Below are 27493 nucleotides of genomic sequence, written 5' to 3'. Positions count from 1 at the left end.
TATATTTTTCATTGTATGATCTCAATGTTTGTTCTGTTTTTCTTTCCTGCAGATCCGTTCACATCCTACTTTCTCGGAGCACTGTGAACGTAATGAGAACAAAGAATGCTGTCCTAGCTGGTCCCTTGGAAACTACATATCCGTATTGTACAACCGTTCCTCTTGCCTTGAAATCACCCAGAGCGACATTTCCCACACTTTGGTCCTCCTGCGCTCCTGTGCACCAGATTACCACAGAGGAGCCCTCACCCCTTCCTGCATAGGTTCACGTACAGAGAGGGAGAAACATTCCCAGTGTGCCAAAGTGCCTGAAAAGTGCACACGATCCAGCGCAGTTTACCAGCTGCTCCATTTTCTTGTTGACAGGGACTTTTTAAGCCCCCAAACCACAAATTACCAGGTCCCATCTCTGAAGTACAGCATGCTGTTTTCACCAGCCAAAAAAGGTTCATCAATGATGGACATTTACGTGGACAATTTGGAGTCTCGGGAACTTTTTGATAATTTTACCGCGATCAGTGGAATGGACTTGGGACTAAAGCAAAAACTTTTCCAACACTACCTTGTCATGGATACTGTGTATCCCGTCCTGGCAATATTGGCTGTTTTTCTAAGTATGTCTTTTTACCTACATTCCTTTTTTATCACTTTTATGGTCCTGACATCGGTTGTTGGCTCACTGATGATTTCCTTCTTTTTGTACAAACTGGTTTTTAGAATGACTTTCTTTCCCTTTGTCAACCTGATTGCAGTTATTGTGCTCAGTAGTATTTGTGCTAATCACACTTTCGTCTTTTTTGACCTTTGGAATCTGAGCAAGATACAACACGCAGCTGCCGGCATGCAACAATGGGTAAAACAAACTATGCACCATTTTGTATATCTTATGTTAGTATCTTGTTTGACGACCGGAGCTGCTTTCTATGCCAGTTACATGAGTAGCATTACCTCAATTCGATGCTTTTCCATTTACATGGGAACATCTGTACTAATCAACATGACATTCATGATTACATGGTTGCCTGCCACCATGGTCATTTATGAGCGATATGTCAGTGTTAACTGCATTTACAAATCTGAAGATTACTGGAACAGTAATGGACATAAAAGAATTTTTTTTAATTTTTACCAAAAACTTAGGAGTGTACACGGCACCTTGTCAGAAACATCAAAACTGCTTTTCGAGAAGCTCCTTCCATGTGGAGTGATAAAGTTCCGGTACATCTGGATTTGTTGGTTTGCTGCCTTGGCAGCTGGTGGTGCATATATTGCTTGTGCCAGCCCGAAATTAAAGTTGCCATCTTCAGATGTGTCTTCAGTTCAGGTGTTTCGGCTGAGCCATCCATTTGAGAGATACGACGCTGAATACTGCCACCAGTTCATGTTTGAACGTCAAGAACATGGAGAAGGTCAACATATGCCAATTATACTTATATGGGGTGTTAAGCCTTTGGGTAATGGAGACCACCTTAATCCAGACATGAATGGGACTCTCATGAGGGACACTACTTTTAGCATCCAAAGTACTGATAGTCAAAGATGGCTTATGGATCTTTGTCAAAAGGTAAAAAACCAAAGCTTTTACTTCTCCGATCAGGATAAAAAGCCAAACATTTGCTTCATGGAAGATTTCCACCGATGGATGGAAAGTCGTCAGTGCTCACAGAGTGACCAAAACCGTAATCTGTGCTGTAACCAATTTTCCTTTCCTTATTCAAGTGATTTACTTCTCCATTGCGTAAAAATGATGGTCACAGAACAGGGAGGCAGCGGTCCTGAGACCTGTGATATTGGACCCAGATTTGATGCGGATGGTAACCTATCCGCTTTGGTTCTGGAGTTTCAGACGACATATCAGTACAGCTTCAATTATAGCAAAACCAAGAAATTCTTCAATACATTAAACACGTGGCTCATCAGCGAGTTAAAGAATGCTCCTCAGGGGCTGCGGAACGGGTGGTTTACCAGTAACCTTTCTTTGTTTAACCTCCAGCACACGCTGAGTACTGAAATCATGATGATAACAGGCTTTGCTGTAGCAATTTCATTCGTAGTTCTTCTGCTGACGACATGGAACGTCTTACTCAGTTTATTCTCAGTGGCTGCAATAGGCGGCTCATTTCTGGTCACCATTGGTCTCTTAGTTCTTTTGGAATGGCAATTAAATGTCATAGAATCCCTGTTTGTTTCAGCTGCCGTTGGTCTCTCTGTCGACTTCACAGTCAATTATTGCATTTCCTATCATCTGTGTCCACATTCTGACCGCCTCAGTCGTGTGGCATTCTCCTTGAAGCAAATGAGCTGTGCAACGGCAATGGGAGCCTCCACCATGTTTTCTGCTGGGGTAATAATGTTGCCGGCTACGGTGCTGGCATACAGGAAATTGGGAATATTCATAATGATGATTAAATGCATTAGCTGTGGCTTTGCCACCTTTTTTTTTCAGTCACTTTGCTGCTTCTTTGGCCCAGAAAAGAACTGTGGACAAATACTGTGGCCTTTTACCAACGTCTTAAAGGATTGTCCTAATGACCCAAGGCTAAATGGCACCTTTGCTTGTGGTGGGAAAGAAAAACAGAGCAGGCATAGGAAAGTTCAAGAATCAAACATAGAAAATGAACAATACGAGCTTCAGCCCTTAGCCAGGAACTTAAGTGATAGTTTTGACAACAGTACGACAACTAGTAAGCTCTCCAAACGTCCATCAATTCTATCGGAGGATATGCAGCTATCGGAGAATAAGTGTCACAGAATAGTATCTCAGTCAGAAGAAGACACTCAGGATTTCCAGGCTAACACAATTAGGGAAAAAGGTTTTAATCAATGCTCTGCTTTGCAAACCTCTTCTCCTTATAGGCAAAGTAGCTTTGAAGATAAGTCAGAAAGGTCCGGCGAGTCATGTGCTCAGTGCATTTATCAAAGGATGAACAGCAAGACTTGGAATGGATCTGTGGTGGATCATGTCCATGTACATACCACCAAGCAATCTAGTAACTTGGAAAGCCCTAAAACCACCAGTCCTGCGCAATATTCCCCGGAAAGGAATACCCGTATGTTTGAATATTCCAGGTGCCTCTGTTCCATGGGTAGCTCCTTTGATGCCCTTGACTCGAATGAAACTTGTCTTAGTGATTTTGACCAGAGCTCTAAACTGGCAGACTCAACAAGCTGCTCGCCCGATATTTTTGAAGTCCCCGATTCCCCCTGTCACAGTGAAAGGGGACATTTGAATGGGAAGAGAGAAACGTTAAAACTAGCTCTGAGAGAAACCGTCTTTGATTCCTCGACACCCTCAAAACAGGCTAATATCTTATGGAAAATCCAGGCAAACCAAGATAGTCATCCTCCGGTCGTTCTACCTAACAGCAAGCCAGATATGCCAGATGTCTGGATTAAAAGGACTACTGAGCATAGTTCTGACTGTATTAGCTGAAAGGTTCATATACTTCATAGAAAGGACGTTCATCATCTGGTGGGTACTAGTAAAAAGGACACGTATGTGAGCTACAAGAAGGCCATCTCTTCTCATGCTCTTTTTGAAATTATTTTTACTTAAATTAGTCATATTGTGGTCATTTACATTCATAAATGAAAAAAAAACAGAGAAATAACATAAACTATTTATTGTACTGGACCATGGGGCTATTGGCAACAAGATTCTAAGAATAGAGTGTACAGTGTTGGCCACTACCCAAAATCGAAGGGAAAAAAGAACACTATAAAGTTTAGAGGCAATTTAGAAAAAAACACAAAAACATTCTCAAGGCTAAAACATTTACACATTGATGCAGGCAATTGCCAAGATGAGACTGATGAAGTTCACTCGAATCAATAGTCAAAGGGTCAGGGCTGGTGACAGACAGGTAACGAGGTCAGGATACAAGCCAAGCCAATAATGGGAGTGGTCGTCAACTCAGAAGCACACCTTATCACAGGCAAGAATTTATAGAAATGTATTGCTGAGGTAAGGGTCCCTTAATTATCTTGGGTTAATTACGGAACATAAACTTTGGCACACGCTGGCAATTTAGGAGTCATTATTTGAGCAACGGGAGACGACACTAGTAAGTGAATGGCACTCTGCATGTGCCCACGAACAGACTGCAAGAGGAAAGCAGGGAGGCCAGGTCTGTCAATGGAATGGCAACAGTGGCCGAGGCGTTGAGCGATCATAAAAGTCATAACCATGTACTCCAAGTATTCCAATCCAGGCATGCACATCCTCAAAGAATCAGTGTTCAGCTAACAGATATCGAACATGCATTTTTATCAACAACACCACTGATACCAGTAAGACATTGTGACTTGCTGTTGCAGGAAAAAAGTTTACTACTTCTTTTATGAAGTTAGTTGAGTAGGTTTACCGGTTCCTAAATCTAGGTGACCTAGGATGTGCCTTATATTCACACAGAGGGTTCTTTATACTATTATTAAAAGGGTCAAAAATACACCTGCACTTAGAATTTTTTTGAAATTGGTAAAATAATTTACATGCAAAAACTATTTAAGGTTTATGGTGGCAGCACATTTTAGTGAGTCGAAACAACTGCAACTAAAGTTCTGGATTCATCAGTTTTACATGTAGAGATTCCTACATTCATTGATCAATGAGTAGGACCACGGATCTGGCAAAAAGGGTGAGGTAGTTGGGATCCACTACCGGAACTATAAAAATTCAATTCTTTATTGGATCAACATTAAAAAACAAATAAAACAAGCCTTGGGGGAAAACACGAAACAGCTGATGTGTTTCGGACAGTAATGTTCCTACTCAGGTGTATCCATGAGGGGAAACGAAACAGCTGATGCGATTCGGACAGTAATGTCGGTACTCAGGTATATCTATGAGGGGACACAAAACACCTGATGCATTTGGGACAGTAATGTCCCTACTCAGGTATATCTATGAGGGGACACAAAACACTTAACACATTTGAGATAGTAATGTCCCTACTCAGGTATACCTATGAAGTGACACAAAACATATGACGCGTTTCGGACATTAATGTCCCTACTCAGGTATACCTATGCGGGGATACAAAACACCTGACGCATTTGGGATAGTAATGTCCCTACTCAGGAATATCTATGAGGGGACACAAAACACCTATCGTGTTTCGAACAGTAATGTCCCTACTCAGGTATATCTATGAGAAGACGCAAAACACCGACGCGTTTCGAATAATGCCCCTATTTAGGTATACCTATAAGGGCATACAAAATACATGATGCATTATGAACAGTAATGTCCTTACTCAGGTATATCTATGAGGGGATAAGAAATACCTGACACATTTTGAACAGTAATGTCCCTACTCAGGTATACCAATGAGAGGACACAAAACACCTGACGCATTTGGGACAGTAATGTCCCTACTCAGGTATATCTATGAGGGGACACAAAATGCCTGACAAATTTAGGACAGTAATGTCCCTATTCAGGTTAACTATGAGTAAGGACCTTACTCATAGGCATACCCGAGAAGAGACATTACTGTCCGAAACGAGTCAGTGTTTTGTGTCCTCCCCATGGCTTGCTTTATTTGTTTTTTAATGTTTAGACAATAAAGAATTTTTTTATGGTTAAGGTGCTGGTTCTCAGTTAGCTCACCATTCTTGTTAACCCTCTCCACCGTACCATGAAGTTTACTGAAAAAGTGAAGAGAAAACAAGACCTGTTTTATGCCATTGTCTCAGTTACTAGGGATGGGCAAAGTGTAGGAGAGCAATATGTGTGAGGCTGTTCTGCTCTAAGATGACAGAAAGTAATGATACCACCCAGTGCCTGCTGGTGGCGCCTTCTTGGTTCTTGGTATTGATATACCTTTTATGCTAATCTGCAAATCTATTTGGACAAAATAAATATTATATGCAAAAGGCAGGTGCATTAAACCTGCCCTGTATACTGAATCCCAACTGTGGCATTTTCCGGCTTCAAAGTTATTTGGATTGTGCCTTCATGACTTTATTAAAGGAGTTTTGTAGTTTTGGAAAACCTCTTTCCACTGGCTACAGTTTGTTTAAGCACATTTAAAAAAATAAACTGCATCAGAGGGACAGGGGCTTTTCAAAACCAGAAAACCACTTTATTTTTCCCTAATAAATAACAAATATATGCAATTATAACCAGTTACCCCTTTCAGCTAATTAGAAGAGCCAAAGAGGGTGATATAACATATTTACCTATATGACTGTTGACTACAGTTTTTTCATAAAGTTCAATGCATAAATCTGTCTACAGTGAGCTCCTCCTAGTGGCAGCTACTGGCAGACAGAATTTTCATTCTATGATTATAGGATGAGAAGGTCTGGTACTGTATTTGGAGCCTGTAACAAAAACACATCTTTAATCAGCACAGAGCTATGGACGTATTTTTAGACCTTTTTTTGGACATATGTTTTGACCTACTTTGTGAGGCTATATCCATTAAAACTGTTTTACTAGTATCAACTACAGCCAACTAGAGAACTGGGGCATGATAAAGTATATACAAGAGAGTGGTTCAACATAAAAAAAAAAGGAAAAAATGTTTATATGTCATTTTAGGTTAAACAACTATAAATATGAAAGAATGTGGCAAAAAAGTGTCAATGGTATATATCAAAACTTCTCTTTTTCCATAGGACTCCATGTTAGGTCCCTCAGTTATTTCTTTTGTAATCTTTATGTGAACAATTATACATTGAGAATATTGTGATAAATTGCTTAAAAGATGAGAAAATGTGTTGAGTAAGAGTATAAAATAATGTAAAGTTTGTAAAATTAGTAAAAAAATGTATGTGTACATTTCAATAGGGTCTCTGTAAACGTGTTCTCCATTTTTATGGTACCTACTTATATATGTAATGTTAAACATATTTCATAGAAATCTGTGATGTGTTCCATAAATATAATTTATTTCAGAATGAACTCTTACCTGTGTCATTGAAAGTCAATGGATGAATGTTTTAGGTAATGGTGTGATACACTAACCAGCAAGCGAAGGAGTAACTGTAGTCACCCTAGGGTTGGTTACACTGGGTGCTGGTGTTTAAGAATCCTTGGCACTGACCCTTTAACTCCTATAAAGTGATCTGATCTTCACATCTAGGGATCACTAGATCACATTGCACTGACTAGCAGTAAATGGCTGGTCAGCAAATCGTGGACAAAGAAAGAGCCAAGTCATTCATGAAAGTCAGACAGAAAAGAGAGGAAACAACTTAGGGTCACGAGAAAGTCATGGATTCAATCACCTGTCTCAGCTCCAAGGCCAGGTCTTGCTCCTTTACACTATAGTCACTACCCTTTGCTGTGGTTCATGCCAAGTTTTTCAAGTAACCCAGCAGACTTCTGTGACTTCTTCATCTAAGGTCATTAAAGGTTTCTCTTCGAAGTTTTGTCATACTATTCAGTTCTCTAGATGCCAATCATATTAAATGTTTTGCTATCATCTGTATTTAGTTCCTAGCTCAGACCTGCTGATTAGCCCTTCGTCTGCTATAAGCATAAGGAACTCTTCTCAGGTCCTGTTCCCACTAAAAATGCTGTTGCACTTAGTGTATCTTATCCAGAAGCAAGTATTAACTTTTCCTGTTCATCTTTACTGCCTTCATCCCTGAAAAGGACAACTGGTCTTCTGACAGCATACAACTCCATCTTTAACAATGTATTTGTTAGGTGTCGGGTTCCTGCAGCTGCACAGCGGGAATCAAGAGCCTTGCATTCAGCGGTCTCCCATTCTCCATTGACCGCAGAGGAGCCTGCTCAGCGGCCCTGCCTCGGCGTCTCTGTGAAGGAACAGAGACCGCCCAGCACACACCGGGTGACGTTCAACCCGCGTGCGTTATACCGCCATATTGTGCGTCTGCCATTACCTAGCAGCAGCGTAACACCTCTGCACGGTGGACCCCGGGTGGCGAACGTACTAATATTATTTAGCGCAATTCGCCGTCCCTAACATTATACTAGGGCAAGGGTCTGGCTAGTAATGGCGGCCCAGCAGCAGCTACTGCAGTATATTTGGCAGCTGGAGGGCAGGTTGGCGGCTCTCGAGAGTCCCACCTCAGCTGCGAAGGTTACTGCGGCCGCTGCCCAGGCAGTTACAGAGGCTGTCTCTCGTATGCCCACATCCACGCCTGCGCCGCCATTATCCCGTCTCTCGTTGCCCGACAAGTTTTCGGGTGACTGCGCCACCTGTAGGGGTTTCATGAGCCAGTGACATCTGCAACGTCTTCGACCGTTTGCGGGCAAATTCTCTCTTCGCCAAGTTGGAGAAGTGCCAATTTGAGCAGGAGTCCTTGCCGTTCCTGGGCTATATCATCTCGGCCCAGGGGTTGGCTATGGATCCTGTCAAACTGCATGCGGTAATGGACTGGCAGGAGCCCCATTCTCTTAAAGCGGTGCAGCGCTTTTTGGGGTCCGTTAATTATTACCGTCAGTTCATTCCCCACTTCTCCACACTGGTAGCTCCTTTGGTCACCCTCACCAAAAAGGGAGCCAATCCCAAGGTTTGGTCAGAACTGGTCTCTGTGGCCTTCTCGTCGCTTAAAACCCATTTTGCTGGCACTCCTATCCTCCACCGTCCCGATGTGGATAAACCCTTTATCCTAGAGGTGGATGCCTTGTCCGTCGGTGCAGGAGCAGTCCTTTTCCAGAAGGATGCTCAAGGTCAGAAGAATCCCTGCTTCTTCTTCTCAAAGACCTTCTCACCGGCAGAGAGGAACTACTCCATCGGGGACAGGGAGTTGCTGGCAATGAAGTTGGCGTTTTCCGAGTGGAGACATCTCCTGGAGGGAGCCCAGTTCCCCTTTCAGGTGTACACTGACCATAAAAACCTGGTCTATTTACAAACAGCCCAGCGCTTGAATTCTTGGCAAGCTAGGTGGTCGCTCTTCTTCTCCCGCTTCCGCTTCACCTTGCACTATCTGTCCGGTGAGAAGAACGTCCGGGCGGATGCTCTCTCTCGCTCGGTGGTCTCGGCGGAGGAGGAGGAGGCTGAGCCTCGGTTAATCGTCCCCACTGAGAGTCTGAGGACCGTGGCCCCGGTCGCTCTTGAGTCAGTACCACCGGGCAAGACCTTTGTCCCTTCTCGCCTGCGGCCAGAGGTTCTCGCGTGGGCACACGCGTCCAGGGTGGGTGGTCACTTTGGCAATAAGCGGACCACAGAACTCCTGGCAAGGTCTTATTGGTGGCTGCACATGGCTGCACATGGTGCATGGCACATGAAAGAATACATTGAGGCATGCGTCTCTTGTGCTCGGAACAGGTCCTCTAGGCAGAGGCCGGCTGGGTTACTGTATCCCATGCCGGTGGCAGACAGATCCTGGGAGATGGTTGGCATGGATTTTGTGGTCGGCCTGCCCAAATCCGGTGGCAGCACGGTCATCTGGGTGGTCACCGATCATTTTTCTAAAATGGTGCACAAGGTGGCACTCACGCGGCTGCCTTCCGCTCGTGGTCTCGCCGCACTGTTCATAAAGCACGTATTTCGCTTACACGGTATGCCGGACAAAATAGCTAGTGATCAAGGTCCCCAATTTGCGTCTCGGTTTTGGAGGGAGCTCTGCAATCTCCTCAGTATCGAGCTAAACTTGTCCTCCGCCTATCATCCCGAGACGGGTTGGTTGAGAGAGCCAACCAAACTATGGTCACGTACCTGCGACATTTTGTCTCGGCCAGGCAGGATGACTGGGCATCCTTACTACCGTGGGCCGAATTTGCTCTGAATAATGCAGTGACTGCATCCATGCGTCCCCGTCCTGATGCCAGTGTCTTCCACTGATTCCAGGGTGGTAGACTGGGCAGTGGAGGCTCGCGACATTTGGGATCTCACCCAGGATGCCATTCGAGTCTCTAAGGAGAGAATGAGGGAGTCCGCCGACACACATCGGCACCCCGCTCCAAGTTTTGCCCCTGGCGACTTGGTGTGGCTCTCTGCCCGAAATATCAGGCTGCGGGCCGAGTCCTCCAAGTTCGCGCCGCGACACATTGGTCCCTTCAAAATCCTCCAGCGGATCAGCTCAGTGGTCTATCGTCTGGCTCTTCCACCACACTTGGCCATCTCTGACGCCTTCCACGTGTCCCTTCTCAAACCTGTTCACATGTCCCGGTTTTCCGAGTCAACTGCTGGGACATCAGACTTGGCTTCGGACGAGTTTGAGGTCAACGCCATTATGGGACGCAGGGTGGTGCATGGCAAAAAGTTTTATTTGGTGGATTGGAAGGGTCATGGTCCAGAGGCCCGGACCTGGGAACCAGTGGAGAACATCCATGCTCCGCTTTTTATTGCGGCATTTGAGCATAGCGAGGCTCAGAGGGGAGGGGGCCCTAGGAGGGGGGGTTGTTATGAGCTCATTTTCTGCTCCACCAGTTGAGAGTTCTCCTTCCGTTCTCCCTCTAGTGGTGACAGGAGGTAGTGAGGTTGGTTTAATTGGTAGTGATCTGCCACCTGGTGAGGAGGATAACGATTGGATCTCTGGAGTATCAGACTGGATATAAGACAGCCGAAGCCCTATCCTGGTGCTGGTGATTCAGTCTGCTTCTCAGGTCTTGGACTCAGCTCTGTTCCAGTCTTCTCAAGTTAAGTTTGTTTTTGCTAATGTTCACACTTGCTCTTGTTGGTCAATTCAGTTTTTTGTGTAGTCAGCCAGCCCGGCTGGGCTGTGCTGAATTTCCACTCTTATTTATCTGTATTTGCCAATTTGCTTTTTTTTTTTGTCCCTTATTAGATTGGCCTCTTTTTTGCTCTGTCTCAGAATATTTCAGAGTGCTGATATAGTGGGAGAAGTCTAGTGACTTCACTGTTAATTTTGCTGTCAGATGTGTTGGACATTATTTTTGGTAGGGTGTTTGGCAGATTGCAGACAGTGTCTTTCCTTTCCTGTCCTTTCTAGTTAGTTTGTCCCCATCATTTGCTCAGCCTATTTTCCTGCCTTTGTATGTGTTTTCATCTTGTTTCATCGTAAATACATGTGGGGGGCTGTCTTTCCTTTGGGGTCTGCTCTGGGGCAGCTAGTTTTCCTATTTTCCTGCTTTAGGCTTATTTAGCTCTCTGGTTGTGACGAGGTGTCTAGGACCAACATAGGAACGCTCCACGACTGCTGCTAGTTGCGTGGTTAGAATCAGGGATCTGCAGTCTGCATAGTTACCAACCTCTCTGGTTTTCTGAGACTTAGCTTGTGTTGTTTTTTTTTCCTCGGCGACCCATTCATAACAGAATCACCAGCCATACCACAGATTCTAGGGTACTCAAAAGCAGGAAGAAAAAAAAGTGTCAGAATTTTTTTTTAATTTTTTTATTTATGCATTTTTTCCTCTTTTTCTCTGGGGCCGTAGGAGGATTTTTTCCTTAATGGAGATTAAGCAATTGTCTGATCGTGTGGAGCAGCTCACTGCTGAAGTGCGGGGAATTTCCGCCTATCTCGCTCAATCACATGCTGTCGAGCCCAAAATCCCTACTCCTGATGTGTTTTCTGGGGATCGGTCTAAATTTTTGAATTTTAAGAATAATTGTAAATTATTTCTTGCCTTGAAGCCTAACTCATCGGGGAGCTCTGCGTAGCAGGTTAAATTGGCATCTCCTTGCTGCGCGGCGATCCCCAGGATTGGGCGTTTTCTCCGACACCTGAAAATCCTATTCTGACTAATGTGGATGCATTTTTTCAGGCCTTGGGGTTGTTGTATGATGAACCTAATGCCGTTGATCAAGCTGAGAGAACCCTGTTGGCATTAAACCAGGGTCAGGATCCTGCAGAGTTATATTGTCAAAAATTCTGAAAGTGGGCGGTCCTTACTACATGGAATGATAGTGCATTGGCAGCCCTCTTTCAGAAAGGTTTATCAGAGACCGTAAAAGATGTTGTGGTGGGATTTCCTGTTCCCTCTGGTCTGGATGGCTCTATGTCATTAGCCATTCAAGTTGATCGGCGTTTACGTGAACGTAAAACTACACCGGAGGCGCTGCCACCTTTTGAATAAATGTCAGAACCTATGCAATGTGATGGGGTTTTGTCTAGGGCACAACATCAGGAGTTTAGAAGGCGTAATAAGCTGTGTTTTTTTCTGTGGAGACGCCTCTCATACTATTTCTGTCTGCCCTAAACGAGAGAAACGTATTGCACACACATTTGCTGCGGGAAGTGTACAACCTAAGTTCCTTTTGGCAATTACTCTGATCTGCTCCTTGTCCACGTTTTCCACTAAGGCTTTTGTGGATTCAGGCGCTGCTCTGAATCTGATGGATTTGGACTTTGCTAAATGTTGTGGTTTGTCCATGACAACTCTGCAGACGCCTATTCCTTTGAGGGGTATTGATGCCACTCCTTTCGCGGAGATTAAACCTCAGTTTTGGACCCAGGTGATAATGCGAGTTGCCCCAGACCACCAAGAAAATTGAAAATTTTTAGTGCTGCAAAATTTGCATGATACTATTGTTCTGGGTTTCCCCTGGTTGCAAACTCATAACCCAGTTTTGGATTGGAGATCTGTGTCTTTGGTGAGTTGGGGTTGTCAGTGTGTTCTTAGGGACGCTCCTGTGTTCTCCACCTCTCCTCAGTCTCAATATATTCCTGATTATCTGGCTGATTTCTCTGATGTATTTAGTGAGAGTAAGTCTGCGTCTTTGCCCCCTCATAGGAGTTATGACTGTGCAATTGAGTTGATGCCTGGGTGTAAATTTCCCAAGGGTCGGCTTTTCAACTTATCTGTACCAGAACATGATGCTATGCGATCCTATATTAAGGAGTCGTTGGAGAAGGATCATATTAGACCATCCTCGTCACCTTTAGGCGCTGGTTTTCTTTTTGTGGCCAAGAAAGATGGTTCATTAAGACTGTGTATTGATTATCGTTCCCTTAACAAGATGACGGCTAAATATCAGTACCCGTTACCTCTGATGTCTGATTTATTTTCCAGAGTTAAGAGTGCCTGCTGGTTTACTAAGCTTGACCTCAGGGGGGCGTATAATTTTATTCGCATCAAACACGGGGATGAATGGAAGACGGCGTTTAATACTCCGGAGGGACATTTTGAGTACCTGGTGATGCCTTTTGTCTCTCTAATGCCTCTTCTGTCTTCCAGTCCTTTATGAATGATATTTTCCGAGACTTTGTGGATAAGTTTTTGATCATCTATCTGGATGATATTTTGATCTTTTCTAGTGATTGGGATTCTCATGTGGAACATGTCCGGACTTTGTTCCGGATTTTGAGGGAGAATTCCCTGTTTGTTAAGGGATCGAAATGTCTCTTTGGTGTACAGAGGATTTAATTTTTGGGATTTATCTTATCTCCATCGACTATTGAAATGGACCCGGCCAAGGTACAGGCCATTTATGATTGGGTTCAGTCTATTTCTTTGAAGGCTCTTCAGAAGTTTTTGGGTTTTGCTAATTTCTATCGTAAATTTATAGGTAATTTTTCTAGTATTGTCAAACCACTGACTGATCTGACCAAGAAGGGAGCTGATGTGCTGAATTGGTCTCCTGAGGCTGTCTCAGTATTTCAGGAGCTTAAGCGGCGATTTACTTCAGCTCCAGTTTTACGGCAACCTGATGTCTCACTTCCATTTCAAGTGGAGGTAGATGCTTCTGAGATTGGTGCAGGAGCTGTTTTGTCCCAAAAAGACCCTGTGACTTCTAAGATGAATCCCTGTGCCTTCTTTTCTCGAAAGTTCTCCCCATCTGAGCGCAACTATGTCGTGGGGAATCGGGAATTGTTGGCCATGAAATGGGCATTTGAGGAGTGGAGACATTGGTTGGAGTGAGCTAGACATCAATTTGTGGTCCTCACCGATTTCAAGAATCTGACTTATCTGGAGTCGTCCAAACGCTTGAATCCTAGACAGGCTTGATGGGCCTTGTTTTTCACGAGTTTTAATTTTGTGGTCTCTTTTATTCCGGACACTAAGGATGTTAAGGCAGACGCCCTTTCTAGGAGTTTCTTTGCTGATTCTCTTAATGTGACCGAGCCTACTACTATCCTAGGTGAAGGGGTAGTTCTTTCTGCCATTTCGCCCGATTTGAGACTCGCCCTGGAGGAATTTCAGGAGGATAAACCTGAGCGTTGCCCTATGGGAAGATTGTATGTTCCTGACCAGTGGAGAAAGAGAGTGATGTCTGAAGTCCATTGCTCCGCATTGGTTGGTCATCCAGGTATTTTTGGTACCAGAGATTTGGTGAGTCAGTCGTTTTGATGGCCTGCCTTATCTCGTGATGTCAGGAAATTTGTACAGTCCTGTGGGACTTGTTCTCGATCTAAACCCTGTTCTCGTTCTAGTGGGTTGCTGATGCCCCTGCCGGTGACCAAGAGGCCATGGACCCATATCTCAATGGATTTTATTTCTGATCTTCCTGTTTCTCAGAGAATGACTGTTATCTGGGTAATTTGTGATAGATTTTCGAAGATGGTCCATCTTGTACCACTCCCAAAGTTGCCATCTTCCGCTGAGTTGGTACCCTTGTTTTTACAACAGGTGGTTCGGTTACACGGGATTCCTGAGAACATTGTGTCCGATAGAAGGGTCCAGTTTGTTTCCAGATTTTGGAAAGCCTTTTGTTCCAATCTGGGAATTCAGTTATCCTTCTCCGCGTTTCATCCCCAGACCAATGGGCAGACTGAGAGAACAAACCAGACCCTGGAGTCTTATTTAAGATGTTTTATATCTGCTGATCAAGATGATTGGGTCTCATTTTTGCCCTTGGCCGAATTTGCACTGAACAATAGAGCTAGTTCTGCCACCTTGATGTCACCCTTTTTCTGTAATTTTGGGTTTCATCCTCGATTCTCTTCAGGGCAAGTGGAATCTTCGTCCTGCCCAGGTGTGGACACTGTAGTTGTGAGAATGCAGCAGATATGGGACCAAGTGGTGGATAAATTGTCACTCTCTCAGGAAAAGGCCCAGAGTTTTTCCAACCGGCATAGGACCATTGGTCCCCGGTTTAAAGTGGGTGATATGGTTTGGATTGGCTCTTCCAGTTACGTTCAAAATCATAACATATTTCACAAATCGCTGTTGAAGAGGTTTGTTGAGCCAGTAGTTCCTGTAGCGGCACCTCCTGACCCTGTATTGGTTAAAGGCAATGTGGAATATGAGGTAGAGAAAATATTGGATTCTCGTTTGGTTAGACGGAGACTCCAGTATTTGGTCAAATGGAAGGGTTATGGCCAGGAGGATAATTCTTGGGTCTCTGCCTCTGATATTCATGCCAATAAATTGGTTCATGCTTTTCACCGGGCCCATCCTGATCGGCCTGGTGGCATGGATGAGGGTTCGGTGACCCCTCCTTAAGGTGGGGGTACTGTTATGAGCTCATTTTCTGCTCCACCAGTTGAGAGTTCTCCTTCCGTTCTCCCTCTGGTGGTGACAGGAGGTAGTGAGGTTGGTTTAATTGGTAGTGATCTGCCACCTGGTGAGGAGGATAACGATTGGATCTCTGGAGTATCAGTCTGGATATAAGACAGCCGAAGCCCTATCCTGGTGCTAGTGATTCAGTCTGCTTCTCAGGTCTTGGACTCAGCTCTGTTCCAGTCTTCTCAAGTTAAGTTTGTTTTTGCTAATGTTCACACTTGCTCTTGTTGGTCAATTCAGTTTTTTGTGTAGTCAGCCAGCCCGGCTGGGCTGTGCTGAATTTCCACACTTATTTATCTGTATATGCCAATTTGCTTTTTATTGTCCCTTATTTGATTGGCCTCTTTTTTGCTCTGTCTCAGAATATTTCAGAGTGCTGATATAGTGGGAGAAGTCTAGTGACTTCAGGGTTAATTTTGCTATCAGATGTGTTGGACATTATTTTTGGTAGGGTGTTTGGCAGATTGCAGATAGTGTCTTTCCTTTCCCGTCCTTTCTAGTTAGTTTGTCCCCATCGTTTGCTCAGCCTATTTTCCTGCCTTTGTATGTGTTTTCATCTTGTTTCACCGTCAATACATGTGGGGGGCTGTCTTTCTTTCGGGGTCTGCTCTGCGGCAGTTAGTTTTCCTATTTTCCTGCTCTAGGCTTATTTAGCTCTCCGGTTGTGACGAGGCGTCTAGGACCAATATAGGAACGCTCCACGACTGCTGCTAGTTGCGTGGTTTGAATCAGGGATCTGCAGTCTGCATAGTTACCAACCTCTCTGGTTTTCTGAGACTTAGCTTGTGTTGTTTTTTTTTTCCTCGGCGACCCATTCATAACAGGGGGTAATGTTAGGCGTCGGGTTCCTGCAGCTGCACAGCGGGAATCCAGAGCCTTGCATTCAGCGGTCTCCCATTCTCCATTGACCCCAGAGGAGCCTGCTCTGCGGCCCCATCATTCCTGATGCTCTGCTCAGACCAGCTCTGTGGGTCTGGCTGTTGCTGCCACCTGTGGGCCAGCAATAGCAATGCAGCAGCAAGCCACTCCAGAGGCTAAGTCCTTCCGTCGTTCCACTGAGCATGCTCACGAGATGATCTCCCACTGGAGATCGGGAGTCACATGCACAGGTCCTTCTCCAGATCTGATTGGTCCATCTCAGGGATCTGGAAGCTTCCGGAAGGTCCCGGCTATAAAAGGTTCGCATGGCCGCTCGGCCATGCGCTAGTATAGACTCTAGTTACTACCTGTGTGAATGATGATGGATGCATGGACTTGCAAATGACTCATTAAGATTCCCTTCCCTCTATTACGTGTGTGGTTAGGGAACTAGTGATAGAGTCAGCACCAGTCAGTGGCAAGCTACAGACCACAGTGCATATCATCCCCGGTACTAGCGTCCGACAGTTTGCCTGCTTCCGGGCATTGTCGTACAGCGGCAGTGCCTGTCGCCACCCTGCAGTCAGCAGTACTTATTGGCGTCCGCGGTTGCGACGCCGCACGCACGGTAGATCTAGAGGGACACAGACCCTGTGTCTTGGGCCCGAGTCCTGTGACTATATACCATGCGTGCATTCCGCTGAGTCCTGTGACGTCAACAGGCTCTGTCTTTGTATTTAACACCTCGGCGTCTCTGTGAAGGAACAGAGATCGCCCAACGCACACCGGGTGACGTTCAACCCACGTGCGTTATACCGCCATATTGTGCATCTGTCATTACATAGCAGCAGCGTAACACCTCTGCACGGTGGACCCCGGGCGGCGAACGCACTATTATTTTTTATTTATTGCGTTCCGCTGTCCCTAATAGTATTTGCCACAAGTCCAGTACTTCTACAGTTCCTGGGTATGTTACCGTGTCTTCTGGTGTTCCTACGCCACTGATCTGCCTGCTACACTGCATAACTGGCTATCCTGGTCCTCACTGACCCACATGCCATCTGACAAGACCTACCCACTGTGCCCTTGCCATCGTTCCACATTGCTTACATTGACCTCTGAGTTAGAGAATCCACCTCCCCAGGTAAGACCATAACAAAAAACATACCAGGCGGTCTAATCGCATATTAGTATTCAGGATAAATTGCATACTGTTATTCTGGAAAAAATGCCCATTGCCTTTATTTGTCAGATATCCAACAGGTATAGCTGGGCAGTCGGAACATCAACATATCGACGAATGTGATGCCACAACATTTTCACAGTTTTTAGAAAAAGTGATGTGACCTGCTATGGTTGTGTAGCAATCAGCTGAGCTCCTGTAATGCAATCCTAAATGCAACTGACAATTCAGCAGAATTTTAGAAAATAGCTGTAGACATAAACGGAGAGGAACAAACTATGTAATATAGATGGCTTCATGAAAAGTCGTTATTCCACTGTTTTGATGAAGATTATTATTATTTTTTTTATTATGAAGAAGGCATTTCCCTCAAATAAGAAAATGGAGCGTGAAATGACGACCTGTATTCCAGTATCTCATCGCGTAATGCCTCATAAATATGAAAATATTGCTTGGTAATATGGAGTCATGGATGCATTTGGGCTTGATGTTACTGTTGGTTTAGTTACATAGTTCAGTTGAAGAAAGACACATGTCCAAGTTCCACTGAGGGATAGGAGAGGTTGTGTCAAGTTTCTGATAACTAATTTCAGCTCTCCTAGTGTTGCCGCATTTTCTATTCTGCTGTTTCACACTTTCGGCTCTGCTGCATCTGGTGCTTCTGTGGTGCCCCCAGGAGTATGGCCGCCACATTGGCTTTGCCTTCCTCTAGGGAGGGTAAAGCCAGGCTTGGAGGCAATGAAGGGTCTCTCTCGCAGTTAACCTATACATGCAACACAGTTCCACTCCAGGCCTGCAGGGGGGACTCTGAACCGGAATTGAGGGGATGAGTGCTCTCTGAGGGCCAAGAGGAAGGAGTGGTCAGTTAGTCTGAGGAGGGTGAAGTGCGGAGATCGAGCAGAGAGGAAAGGCTCATCTCCAGTGAGAGCGCATGAACTGGAGCCTGGTCTCCACGGTTGTATGGATGCTAATGATCCTGCAACAGACACAAGAGGAGTAGGAGCTGTAAATGCCCTACCCCCATCTAAGACTCGGAGGCACAACAGCACGCAGTGAGCCAGGAGAGGAATAGCGGCTACAGCTGTCTGCCATACGAGGAGAGAAGAGAATTGAGAGGAACTTCAGTGTAACTCAGTACTAGGAGTACTTCATTCAAATAAGCTCTAGGAAGGAGACTGCACAGCCCATCTGCTGAGAGAGAATCCCGGAGTTGCTTCCAGGCTAGCCTGCTACGGTACCATCTGTAATCAGGACCCTGGACTGCATTGGTCAAGTAAAGGTACAGAAACTGCACCCCGCTGTGTCTTGTCTGCTTCCTACCCTTCCGGCACTGCTACATCCCCGTGCCAACCACATCTACACTGCCCTGGGACTACAGCTTCACCTGTGGGGAGCTTTTACATCTTTGCTGCACCATACCATCAGTCCCAGAGGATCTGCATGCAGCGTCGGCCTAACATCTCACTTGCCGAACACCACAGGTGGCGTCACGAACTATTCCATTAACTACATTCCATCATTTCCAATCTCCCCTTTTTACATTGGGCGCCCAGGGCCACGGACCGGGTCACTTCTGCTGTGACACATCCCGCTGACACCGGCCCGATACCGAGTACCCCACAGCCCTGGGAGGGTGACCCACTTCCACCTCTATTTATCTCTTATACAGTTTCCATCCTCCCTATCAGCTATACTGGTCTTCACTATTCCACGTGCTGTTTGGCATTAATTGCTCTGCTGTATCATCGCCTCCGGTCCGTGCTGCTTGTGCTGTCCTGCAGCTTTAACAGCTTCCACTTTTCCGGGAAGGTTTTCTCTAAAATTATGGTGGTGTCTGTTGGAACTTTTGCTGCTTAATCCAGAAGAGCATTTGTTATGTCAGACACTGGTTTTGGAGGAGAGGCCGAGCTCACAATCTCTGATCTACTTCATCCCAAACGTGTTGGATGTTGTTGAGGGCTCTGGGTGGCCGGTCATATTCTTCTACTCCAAATTCCCCCAACCATATCTGTACATTATGCACTGGGGACAGTCATGGGCAACAGAAAAGGGCCTCCCCCAAACTATTCCCACAAAGTTGTAACCATACAATTGTCCAAAATGTTTTGGTATGCTGAAGTAACTATATGAAAAGGGTTAAAGGCAGTTCAATCAGGAATTTCTCTATATTTGTAAAATCAGTTACGTAGTTCGCTGACTAGATTCCTTCATCAGACTGAGAGAATACAACACACTAAGATTTCCATTCGGTGGAAATAAGACACTTAGGCCAACACTTGAAAAACATCCCATAGAATTATCTTCCTCCACCGAACTGTACGGTGGGCACAATGCAGTTGGTGTAACGTTCTCCTGGCACTCACCCAACTTCATCCATCAGATGCCAGAGAGAAGTGTGATCCGTCACTGCAGAGCACGTTTTCTCCTGGGTTTAGTGGTGTCGGCTTTACACCACTCCATCCGACGCTCGGCAATGTGCTTGGTGATGTAAGGCTGCATGTAGCTGCTCGGCCATGTAGCTCCCGCCAGGCGTGCAGTATTTGTGCTGATGGTAATACCAAACGAGGTTCGGACTTTCCAGTTATGGAGTCGGCAGAGCATTGGTGACTTTTCTTCCCTCTGCTCCTCAGCACTCGGCCCCCCACTCTGTAACATTACGGGGTTTCCACTTCGTGGCTGAGATACTGCAGTTCCTTTCACTTGTTAATAACATCACTCGCAGGTGATGGGGGAAGATTTAGGAGGAAGAAATGTTATTAATGGACTTGTTACTCTGACTGCTCCTATTACAGAACCGCGCTGGTTTCAATGAACTCCGCACCACCAGCCGTTCTATCACATCTTAGAAAAGGCACTCAGCATGGCGGTGGGCCGGAGGTTATACACCGGGGTCAGGAGTGTGCAGATGTTATACATCGGGAGGCGAGGGGAGGGTAGATGGTATACATTGGGAGAAATGGGGCTGGATGGTATACTCTGGGAGAAATGGGGCTGGATGGTGTACGCTGGTGGATCGCCCGCCAGGGCAGTGGGGTACTCGGTACCGGGCCGGTATCTCAGAGGGAAGTGTCACAGTAGCGGTGACCCGGTCCGTGGCCCTGGGTGTCCATGTAAAAGGGGTTGATCGTGGCTGATTAAAGTTTATAAGTGGATGATACGTGACGCCACCTGTGGTGCTCGGCAATGAAGGGGTTAAGCCGACGCTGCAGGCAGATCCTCTGGGACAGATGGTATAAGGCAGCAAGATGTAATAGCTCCCCACAGGTGGAGCTGTGGTCCCAGGGCAGTGGTAATAGGTGTTGAGGAAGAGGGTGTAGTGTCTGGCACAGAGATGTAGCAGTGCTGGAGGGTTTGCAGGAAGAATGCAATGACACAACAGGGTGCAGTTTCCGTTACCTTTACTGTGCTTTTTAAGTGCAGTCCAGGGTCCTGATTACAGATGGAACAGAGGCTGGCCAGCTTGGAAGCAACTTAGGAATCTCTCTATGCAGATGAGTTGTGTAGTCTCCTTTCTAGCGCTTTCTGAGGTACTTGCAGTACTGTGTTACACTGAAGTTCCACTTGCTTGTTCTCATCTAGAACTCCCTCGTATGGCAGACAGCTGTAGCCTCCTTCTTCTGGCTCACACGTTGCTGTTGTGCCTTTGAGTCTTATGTGGGAACAGAGCATTTACAGCTTCCTATTCCTCCGGTTTCTGCTGCAGGAACAACAGTATTCATACAACCTTGGAGACCGGACTCCAGACCATGCGCTACAGCTAGAAGTGAGCCTGAACTCTGCTCAATCCTCCAGCTCGTCTCCTCACGTCCGCACACGTTTCCCTCCTCACACGAACTAACTAATTTCCCCTTCCTGGCCCCAGAGAGCAGCTCCTCCCCCAGTTTTGGTTCAGAGCTCCCTCTGCTGGCCTGGAGTGGGAATTGTGCTGTGTGTTGAATTTAACTGATAGATAGACCCTTCATTGCTTCCAAGCATGACATCACACTCCCTAGGAGGAAGGTAATGCCACTGTGGCAACCATACTCCTGGGGGCACCACATTGGGAGAAATGGGGCTGGATGGTATACACTGGGAGAAATGGGGCTGGATGTTATACACCGGGTGGGGGGGGGGGCAATGGGGCCAGACCAGGAGTAATGGAACTGAATAAAAAACTTGTAGTCAATAATAAAGATGTGTGAGCCAATTCTTCTGTTCATGTACTGAATGTTCCACCCAAGCGGGTCAGTATAGTAGATATATAGATGTCTACTACTACCAACAATTGTTGGAATAGTGTGGCGCCCCGAAGGCTCAGTCGCCACAGAGGTACTGCACCTCCTTCTGAGGTGTAGTATCCCACCATCCAGGTAAGGCGGAGACTCCTGACCACACTCCAACACCTGCATCCCACACCACAAAGTAGTGTAGCAAAGCACCTTCGGCGGCTCCCTGCTTGGAGTATAGCAAAGCACCCATTGGTGGCTCCCTGCTTGGAACACGAAACGTGCTGGGAGGTGGGTGGAGTTAGTTTACATTACAAGGAGCGGGAAGAGTTTAGGATGAGCGGTCAATTGGTTGGAGAGGAGAAGATCCCCGGAGAGAGGGATGGATGGAGGTGCTGCAGCGGAACCCAGTGACCTGGGTCTGCTGGCATGGGAGAGGAAGAGAAAGAGCAATGTGGCGCCCCTGAGGCTTCAGTCGCCACAGAGGTACTGCACCTTCTCCTAAGGTGTAGTGCCCCACCATCCAGGTAAGGTGGGAACTCCTGACCACGCTCCACACCTGCATTCCACACACAGGATAGTTCAGTGGGGCCACCTAACAGCTTCAGGCTGGGGGTTAGCAGAGCACCCCTCGTGGAACCCTGCTTCGTAACACGAGATGTGCTGGGAGGCGGGTGGAGTGAGATGATATAAAAGAGTGGGAAGAGTGAGAGTTAAGGGGACGAGGGGAGTAGTTAGAGAGAGAAGAGAGAAGATGGGTGTCTGAGGGATGTGCTGCAGCAGGTCCCAGTGATCTGGGCTGCTGGCACGAGAAAGACCAGAGAAAGAGACTGATAAGATTGATAACCTAACCTTCCATAAGAGAGAACAGATCGGAACGAAGGAGAATAGAAGGACAGTGGGAAGCTGGTTGAAGAAAGATAGAGAACCCTTCCAGTCCAGAGAGCACAAAGGCCGGGGCCCGGTCCCCGAGGTTGATTGGATCTTTATGTCCGGCAACAGACACCGGAGGAGTAGTGAGCCGCTAACGCCTTGCTCCCATCATAGACTTGGGACAAAACAGCAACTGAATAGAGAGCCGGGAGGCAGAGTGGAGTCCCCGAAGCAGGCTACAGCTGTCTGTCATACAATTAAAGACTAGGAACACCTAGAGAGAGGCATTCCAGGGTAACTAAGTACTGGAGTGCTTCGCACCTAAAGGCGCATTGGAGGAGTCGTTCAGTAAGGTACATGTTGGCGGAGTGTGGAAGGGAGAATCCTATCCTGCCTGGAGGTTGGCTGGAGCCCTGACCTGGAGAACACAGTACGGAGGCAGGCAGTTGTGTGAACTGCAAACAGTGAGTAAAGTTTTGGAACCGCATACTCTGGTGTCCTCCAGTTATTCCCGCATCGTTACACCTGAGTACCAGCATCTATACCATTCTGCGCCTCTCCTTATCCATTGCACCTACACTGCCCTGGGACTACAGCTCCACCTGTGGGGAGCTACACCATCTTGGCTGCACCACACCATCAGTCCCAGCGGATCTGCATGCAGCGTTGGCTCAACACCTTACTTGCCAAACACCACGGGTGGCGTCACGAACTATTCTAATAAACTTTAACACCATTAACAACATCACCGCCATTGATATTGGGCGCCCGGGGCAACGGACCGGGTCACCGCTGCTGTGACACGTGCCCGCCTGACACCGGCCCGGTACCGAGTACCCCGCTGCCCTGGGTGTGCGAGGGCGACCCAGCAACGTAGCCTGAAAGCCTGATTCTCCATAGAAGGAAAGATTAGTACGGAACGTGAGGAGTAAAAGGGAACAGAGGACGTGGGTTAGAAGAGAACCCTTCCTAGAAGTTCTAAGCACAAGGCCGGGGACCGGTCCCCGAGGTTGTATGGATGCTAATGGTCCTGCAGCAGACACTGGAGGAATAGAAGTAGTTACCACTTTATTCCCACACAAGACTTGGGGGCACAACAGCAACTGGATAGTGAGCCGGGACTTAGTAGCAAGGAGTCCCGAAGCAGGCTACAGCTGTCTGCCGTACAAGTAGAGTTCATAAGAACATCGGACAGGAGGCACTCCAGTGTAACTCAGTACTCGGAGAACTTCACTTAAAGGCGCTATAAGAGGAGACGTTCAGAAAGACACATGTTGGCGGAGTGTTGGAAAGGAGTATTCCATCTGGCCTGGAGGTTGACTGAGTCCCTGACCCGGAGGACACGGCACGGAGGCAGGCACCTGTTTGTGCAACAGACTGTGAGTAAAGCTTTGGAACTACATGCCCTGGTGTCCTCCACTTATTCCTGCGCCAACCTGCCCAGCACTGATGCATCCTCTGCGCCTGACACTACACCATCTGCGTGTCACCTCACCTACCCCACCTCACCCTGGGACTACAGCCCTGCCTGTTGAGGGCTATACCATCATTGCTGCACCACATCATCTGTCCCAAAGGATCTGTCTGCAGCGTCGGCTTAACATCCCCATTGCCGAAAACCACAGGTGGCGTCACGAATCACTGATAAACTTTCACTACCACAAGCACACTGAAACAACCCCCTTTTATAATGGGCACCAAGGGCCACGGGCCGGGCCACAGCTGCCGTGACATCTCCCATTGAAGCTCATCGGGCCCGGTACCGAGTACCCCACAACCCTGGGTGTGAGGGCGACCCAATAGGGTCGTAAAACTGCCAGCATAACTTATGGCGGTGCACGAGTGAACATGACTCCGCTCACACAGGGAACCTTGGGACCACATATCTTGTGATCAGTCAAGGTCCCAGCATTTGCATGCCACACTGATAATACATTTATTGCTCTTAATTTGCACCTACTTTAAAGTGTATTTTACGAGTAGAAGAGGGAAGGGGAGGCTGGAGGTGGAGCCGGGCTAGTCTGGTCTCTGAATCTTAAAGTAGATTTTTCTGTAGTGTTGGAGAGTTCAGGGGATAACACCTGGCTGCAATCGTATAGCCTGTCTCTGCTGCTTCTTTCCAATAGGGATTAACCCCTTCATGACCTTTGACGCCACGTAGGCGTCATGAAAAGTCGTGCCAGAACGACCCATGATGCCTATGTGGCGTCATGACTTTAAAGCCCCCCTGCGGTTCGGGTGACCTAGGTCACTAAAAGGTCACCGGACCCCCAGATACAGGGGGCTTTGTTCTTCACCACAGGGGGGCGTGGCTTCGCCCCCACGTGGCTACGATCGCTCTGATTGGCTGTCAAAAGTGAAACAGCCAATCAGAGCGATAGTAATATTCCATCAATAAAAATTGATGAAATATTACAATTCAGCCATGGCCGATGCTGCAGTAGCATCGGACATGGCTGGAGACCGTGATCCGACCCCCCCCCCCACCGGCTCACGGGGCCGATCGGCCCCCGATACCGACTGACGGCGGCAATGTGCCGCCACCGTCATCATCGGCTCCCCTCCCCCTTCTCTGTGCTCCCCCACCTTCCGACCCCCCCAGTACCTCCGATGTCCCTCTCCACCTCCCGGTGTCCCATGGTCCTGCTTCATGGGCGCCGCCATCTTGAAAATGGCGGGCGCATGCGCAGTCCGCCCGCGGGCTGCAATTTCCCTTCATTCAATTTTGATCACTGTGATATACTCTCACAGTGATCAAAATAGAATGAAAAGTAAATAAACCCCCCGTTTATCACCCCCATAGGCAGGATCAACTAATAAAATAAAGAAATTATTTTTATTTTTATTTTTCCATTAGGGTTAGGGTTAGGGTTGGGAAGAGGGTTAGGGTTGGAAATAGGGTTAGGGTTGGAAATAGGGTTAGGGTTGGAATTAGGGTTAGGGTTGGAAATAGGGTTAGGGTTGGAATTAGGGTTAGGGTTGGAATTAGGGTTAGGGTTGGAATTAGGGTTAGGGATGGAATTAGGGTTAGGGATGGAATTAGGGTTAGGGTTGGAATTAGGGTTAGGTTAGAACTAGGGTTAGGGTTGGAATTAGGGTTAGGGTTGGAATTAGGGTTAGGGGTGTGTTGGGGTTAGGGTTATGGTTAGGGATGGGATTAGCATTAGGGATGTGTTGGGGTTAGGGCTGTGGTTAGGGGTGTGTTGGGGTTAGGGTTGGAGTTAGAATTGAGGGGTTTCCACTGTTTAGGCACATCAGGGAGTCTCCAAACACGACATGGTGCAACCATTGATACCAGCTAATTTTGCGTTCAAAAAGTCAAACGGTGCTCGCTCCTTTCCAAGCCCCGACGTGTGCCCTAACATTGGTTTACCCCAACATATGGGGTATCAGCGTACTCAGGAAAAATTGCACAACAACTTTGGTGGTCTAATTTCTCCTGTCACCCTTGGGAAAATAAAAAATTGGGGGCTAAAAAATTATTTTTTTGGAAACAAAATGATTTTTTTATTTTCACGTCTCTGCGTTATAAACATCTGTGAAGCACTTGGGGGTTCCAAGTGCTCACCAGACATTTAGATAAGTTCCTTGGAAGGTCTAGTTTCCAAAATGGGGTCACTTTTGGGGGTTTCTACTGTTTAGGCACATCAGGGGCTCTGCAAACGTAACGACGACCGCAGACCTTTCCATCAAAGTCTGCATTTCAAAATGTCACTACTTCCATCCTCAGCCCTTACGTGCGCCCAAACAATGGTTCCTCCCCACATATGGGGTATCAGCGTACTCAGGACAAACTGGACAACAACTTTTGGGGTCCAATTTCTCCTGTTACCCTTGTGAAAATAAAAATTTGTGAGCTAAAAAATCATTTTTTGAGGAAAAAAAATGATTTTTTATTTTCACAGCTTTGCGTTATAAAGTTCTGTGAAGCACTTGGGGGTTCAAAGTGCTCACCACACATCTAGATAAGTTCCTTGGGGGGTCTAATTTCCAAAATGGGGTCACTTGTGGGGGGTTCCACAGTTTAGGCACCCCAGGGGCTCTGCAAATGTAACATGACGCCCGCAGACCATTCCATCAAAGTCAGCATTTCATAATGCCACTACTTCCCTTCCGAGCCACGACGTGTGCCCAAACAGTGGTCCCCACCCACATATGGGGTATCAGCGTACTCAGGACAAACTGGACAAGAACTTTTGGGTCCAATATATCCTGTTACCCTTGTGGAAAAAAAAATTGCTGGCTAAATTCATATTTTTTTAGCAAAAAAAATGATTTTTTGTTTTCACGGCTCTGCGTTATAAACATCTGTGAAGCACTTGGGGGTTCAAAGTGCTCACCACACATCTAGATAAGTTCCTTGGGGGGGTCTTGTTTCCAAAATGGCGTCATTTGTGGGGGGTTTCCACTGTTTAGGTACATCAGGGGCTCTGCAAATGTAACATGATGCCCGCAGACCATTCCATCAAAGTCAGCATTTCATAATGACACTACTTCCTTTCCAAGCCCCGTGTGCCCAAACAGTGGTCCCCCCCACATATGGGTACCAGCGTACTCAGGACAAACTGGACAGCAACTTTTGGGGTCCAATTTATCCTGTTACCATTGTGGAAAAAAAATTGCTGGCTAAAAATCATTTTTTTTTAGCAAAAAAAATGATTTTTTGTTTTCACGGTTCTGCGTTATAAACTTCTGTGAAGCACTTGGGGGTTCAAAGTGCTCACCACACATCTAGATAAGTTCCTTGGGGGGTCTAGTTTCCAAAATGGGGTCAATTGTGGGGGAGCTCCAACGTTTAGGCACACAGGGGCTCTACAAACACGACATGGTGTCCGCTAACGATTAGAGGTCATTTTAATTTCAAAAAGTCAAATGGCGCTCCTTCCCTTCTGAGCCCTGCCATGCCCCAACAGTGGTTCCCCCCCCACATATGGGGTATCATCGGTGTACTCAGAACACATTGCACAACAATTTTTGTAGTCCAATTTCTCCTGTTAGCCTTGTGAAAATAAAAAACAGCGTGCTAAAAAATCATTTTTGAGGGAA

The 27493-nt window shown here is 46.6% G+C and overlaps 1 protein-coding gene across 2 annotated transcripts in view; it reads left to right on the top strand.

Annotated features, from left to right (window-relative positions):
* DISP2 (dispatched RND transporter family member 2) overlaps positions 1-6910 on the top strand; it is a 136320-nt gene extending 129410 nt beyond the window's left edge. For both annotated transcript variants that reach the window (XM_073566725.1, XM_073566724.1), the window contains exon 8: positions 53-6910. In XM_073566725.1, the coding sequence (XP_073422826.1) occupies positions 53-3433 (3381 nt within the window). In that variant the 3' untranslated portion in view covers positions 3434-6910. The remainder of the gene's footprint in view (positions 1-52) is intronic.
* Positions 6911-27493: the final 20583 nt, after the last annotated feature.

The sequence above is a fragment of the Dendrobates tinctorius genome, unplaced genomic scaffold (genome assembly GCF_039654945.1).
Source record: "Dendrobates tinctorius isolate UK_male_01 unplaced genomic scaffold, ASM3965494v1 ptg000019l, whole genome shotgun sequence".
Classification (NCBI taxonomy): domain Eukaryota; kingdom Metazoa; phylum Chordata; class Amphibia; order Anura; family Dendrobatidae; genus Dendrobates; species Dendrobates tinctorius.
This window is presented reverse-complemented; position numbering and strand designations above follow the sequence as displayed.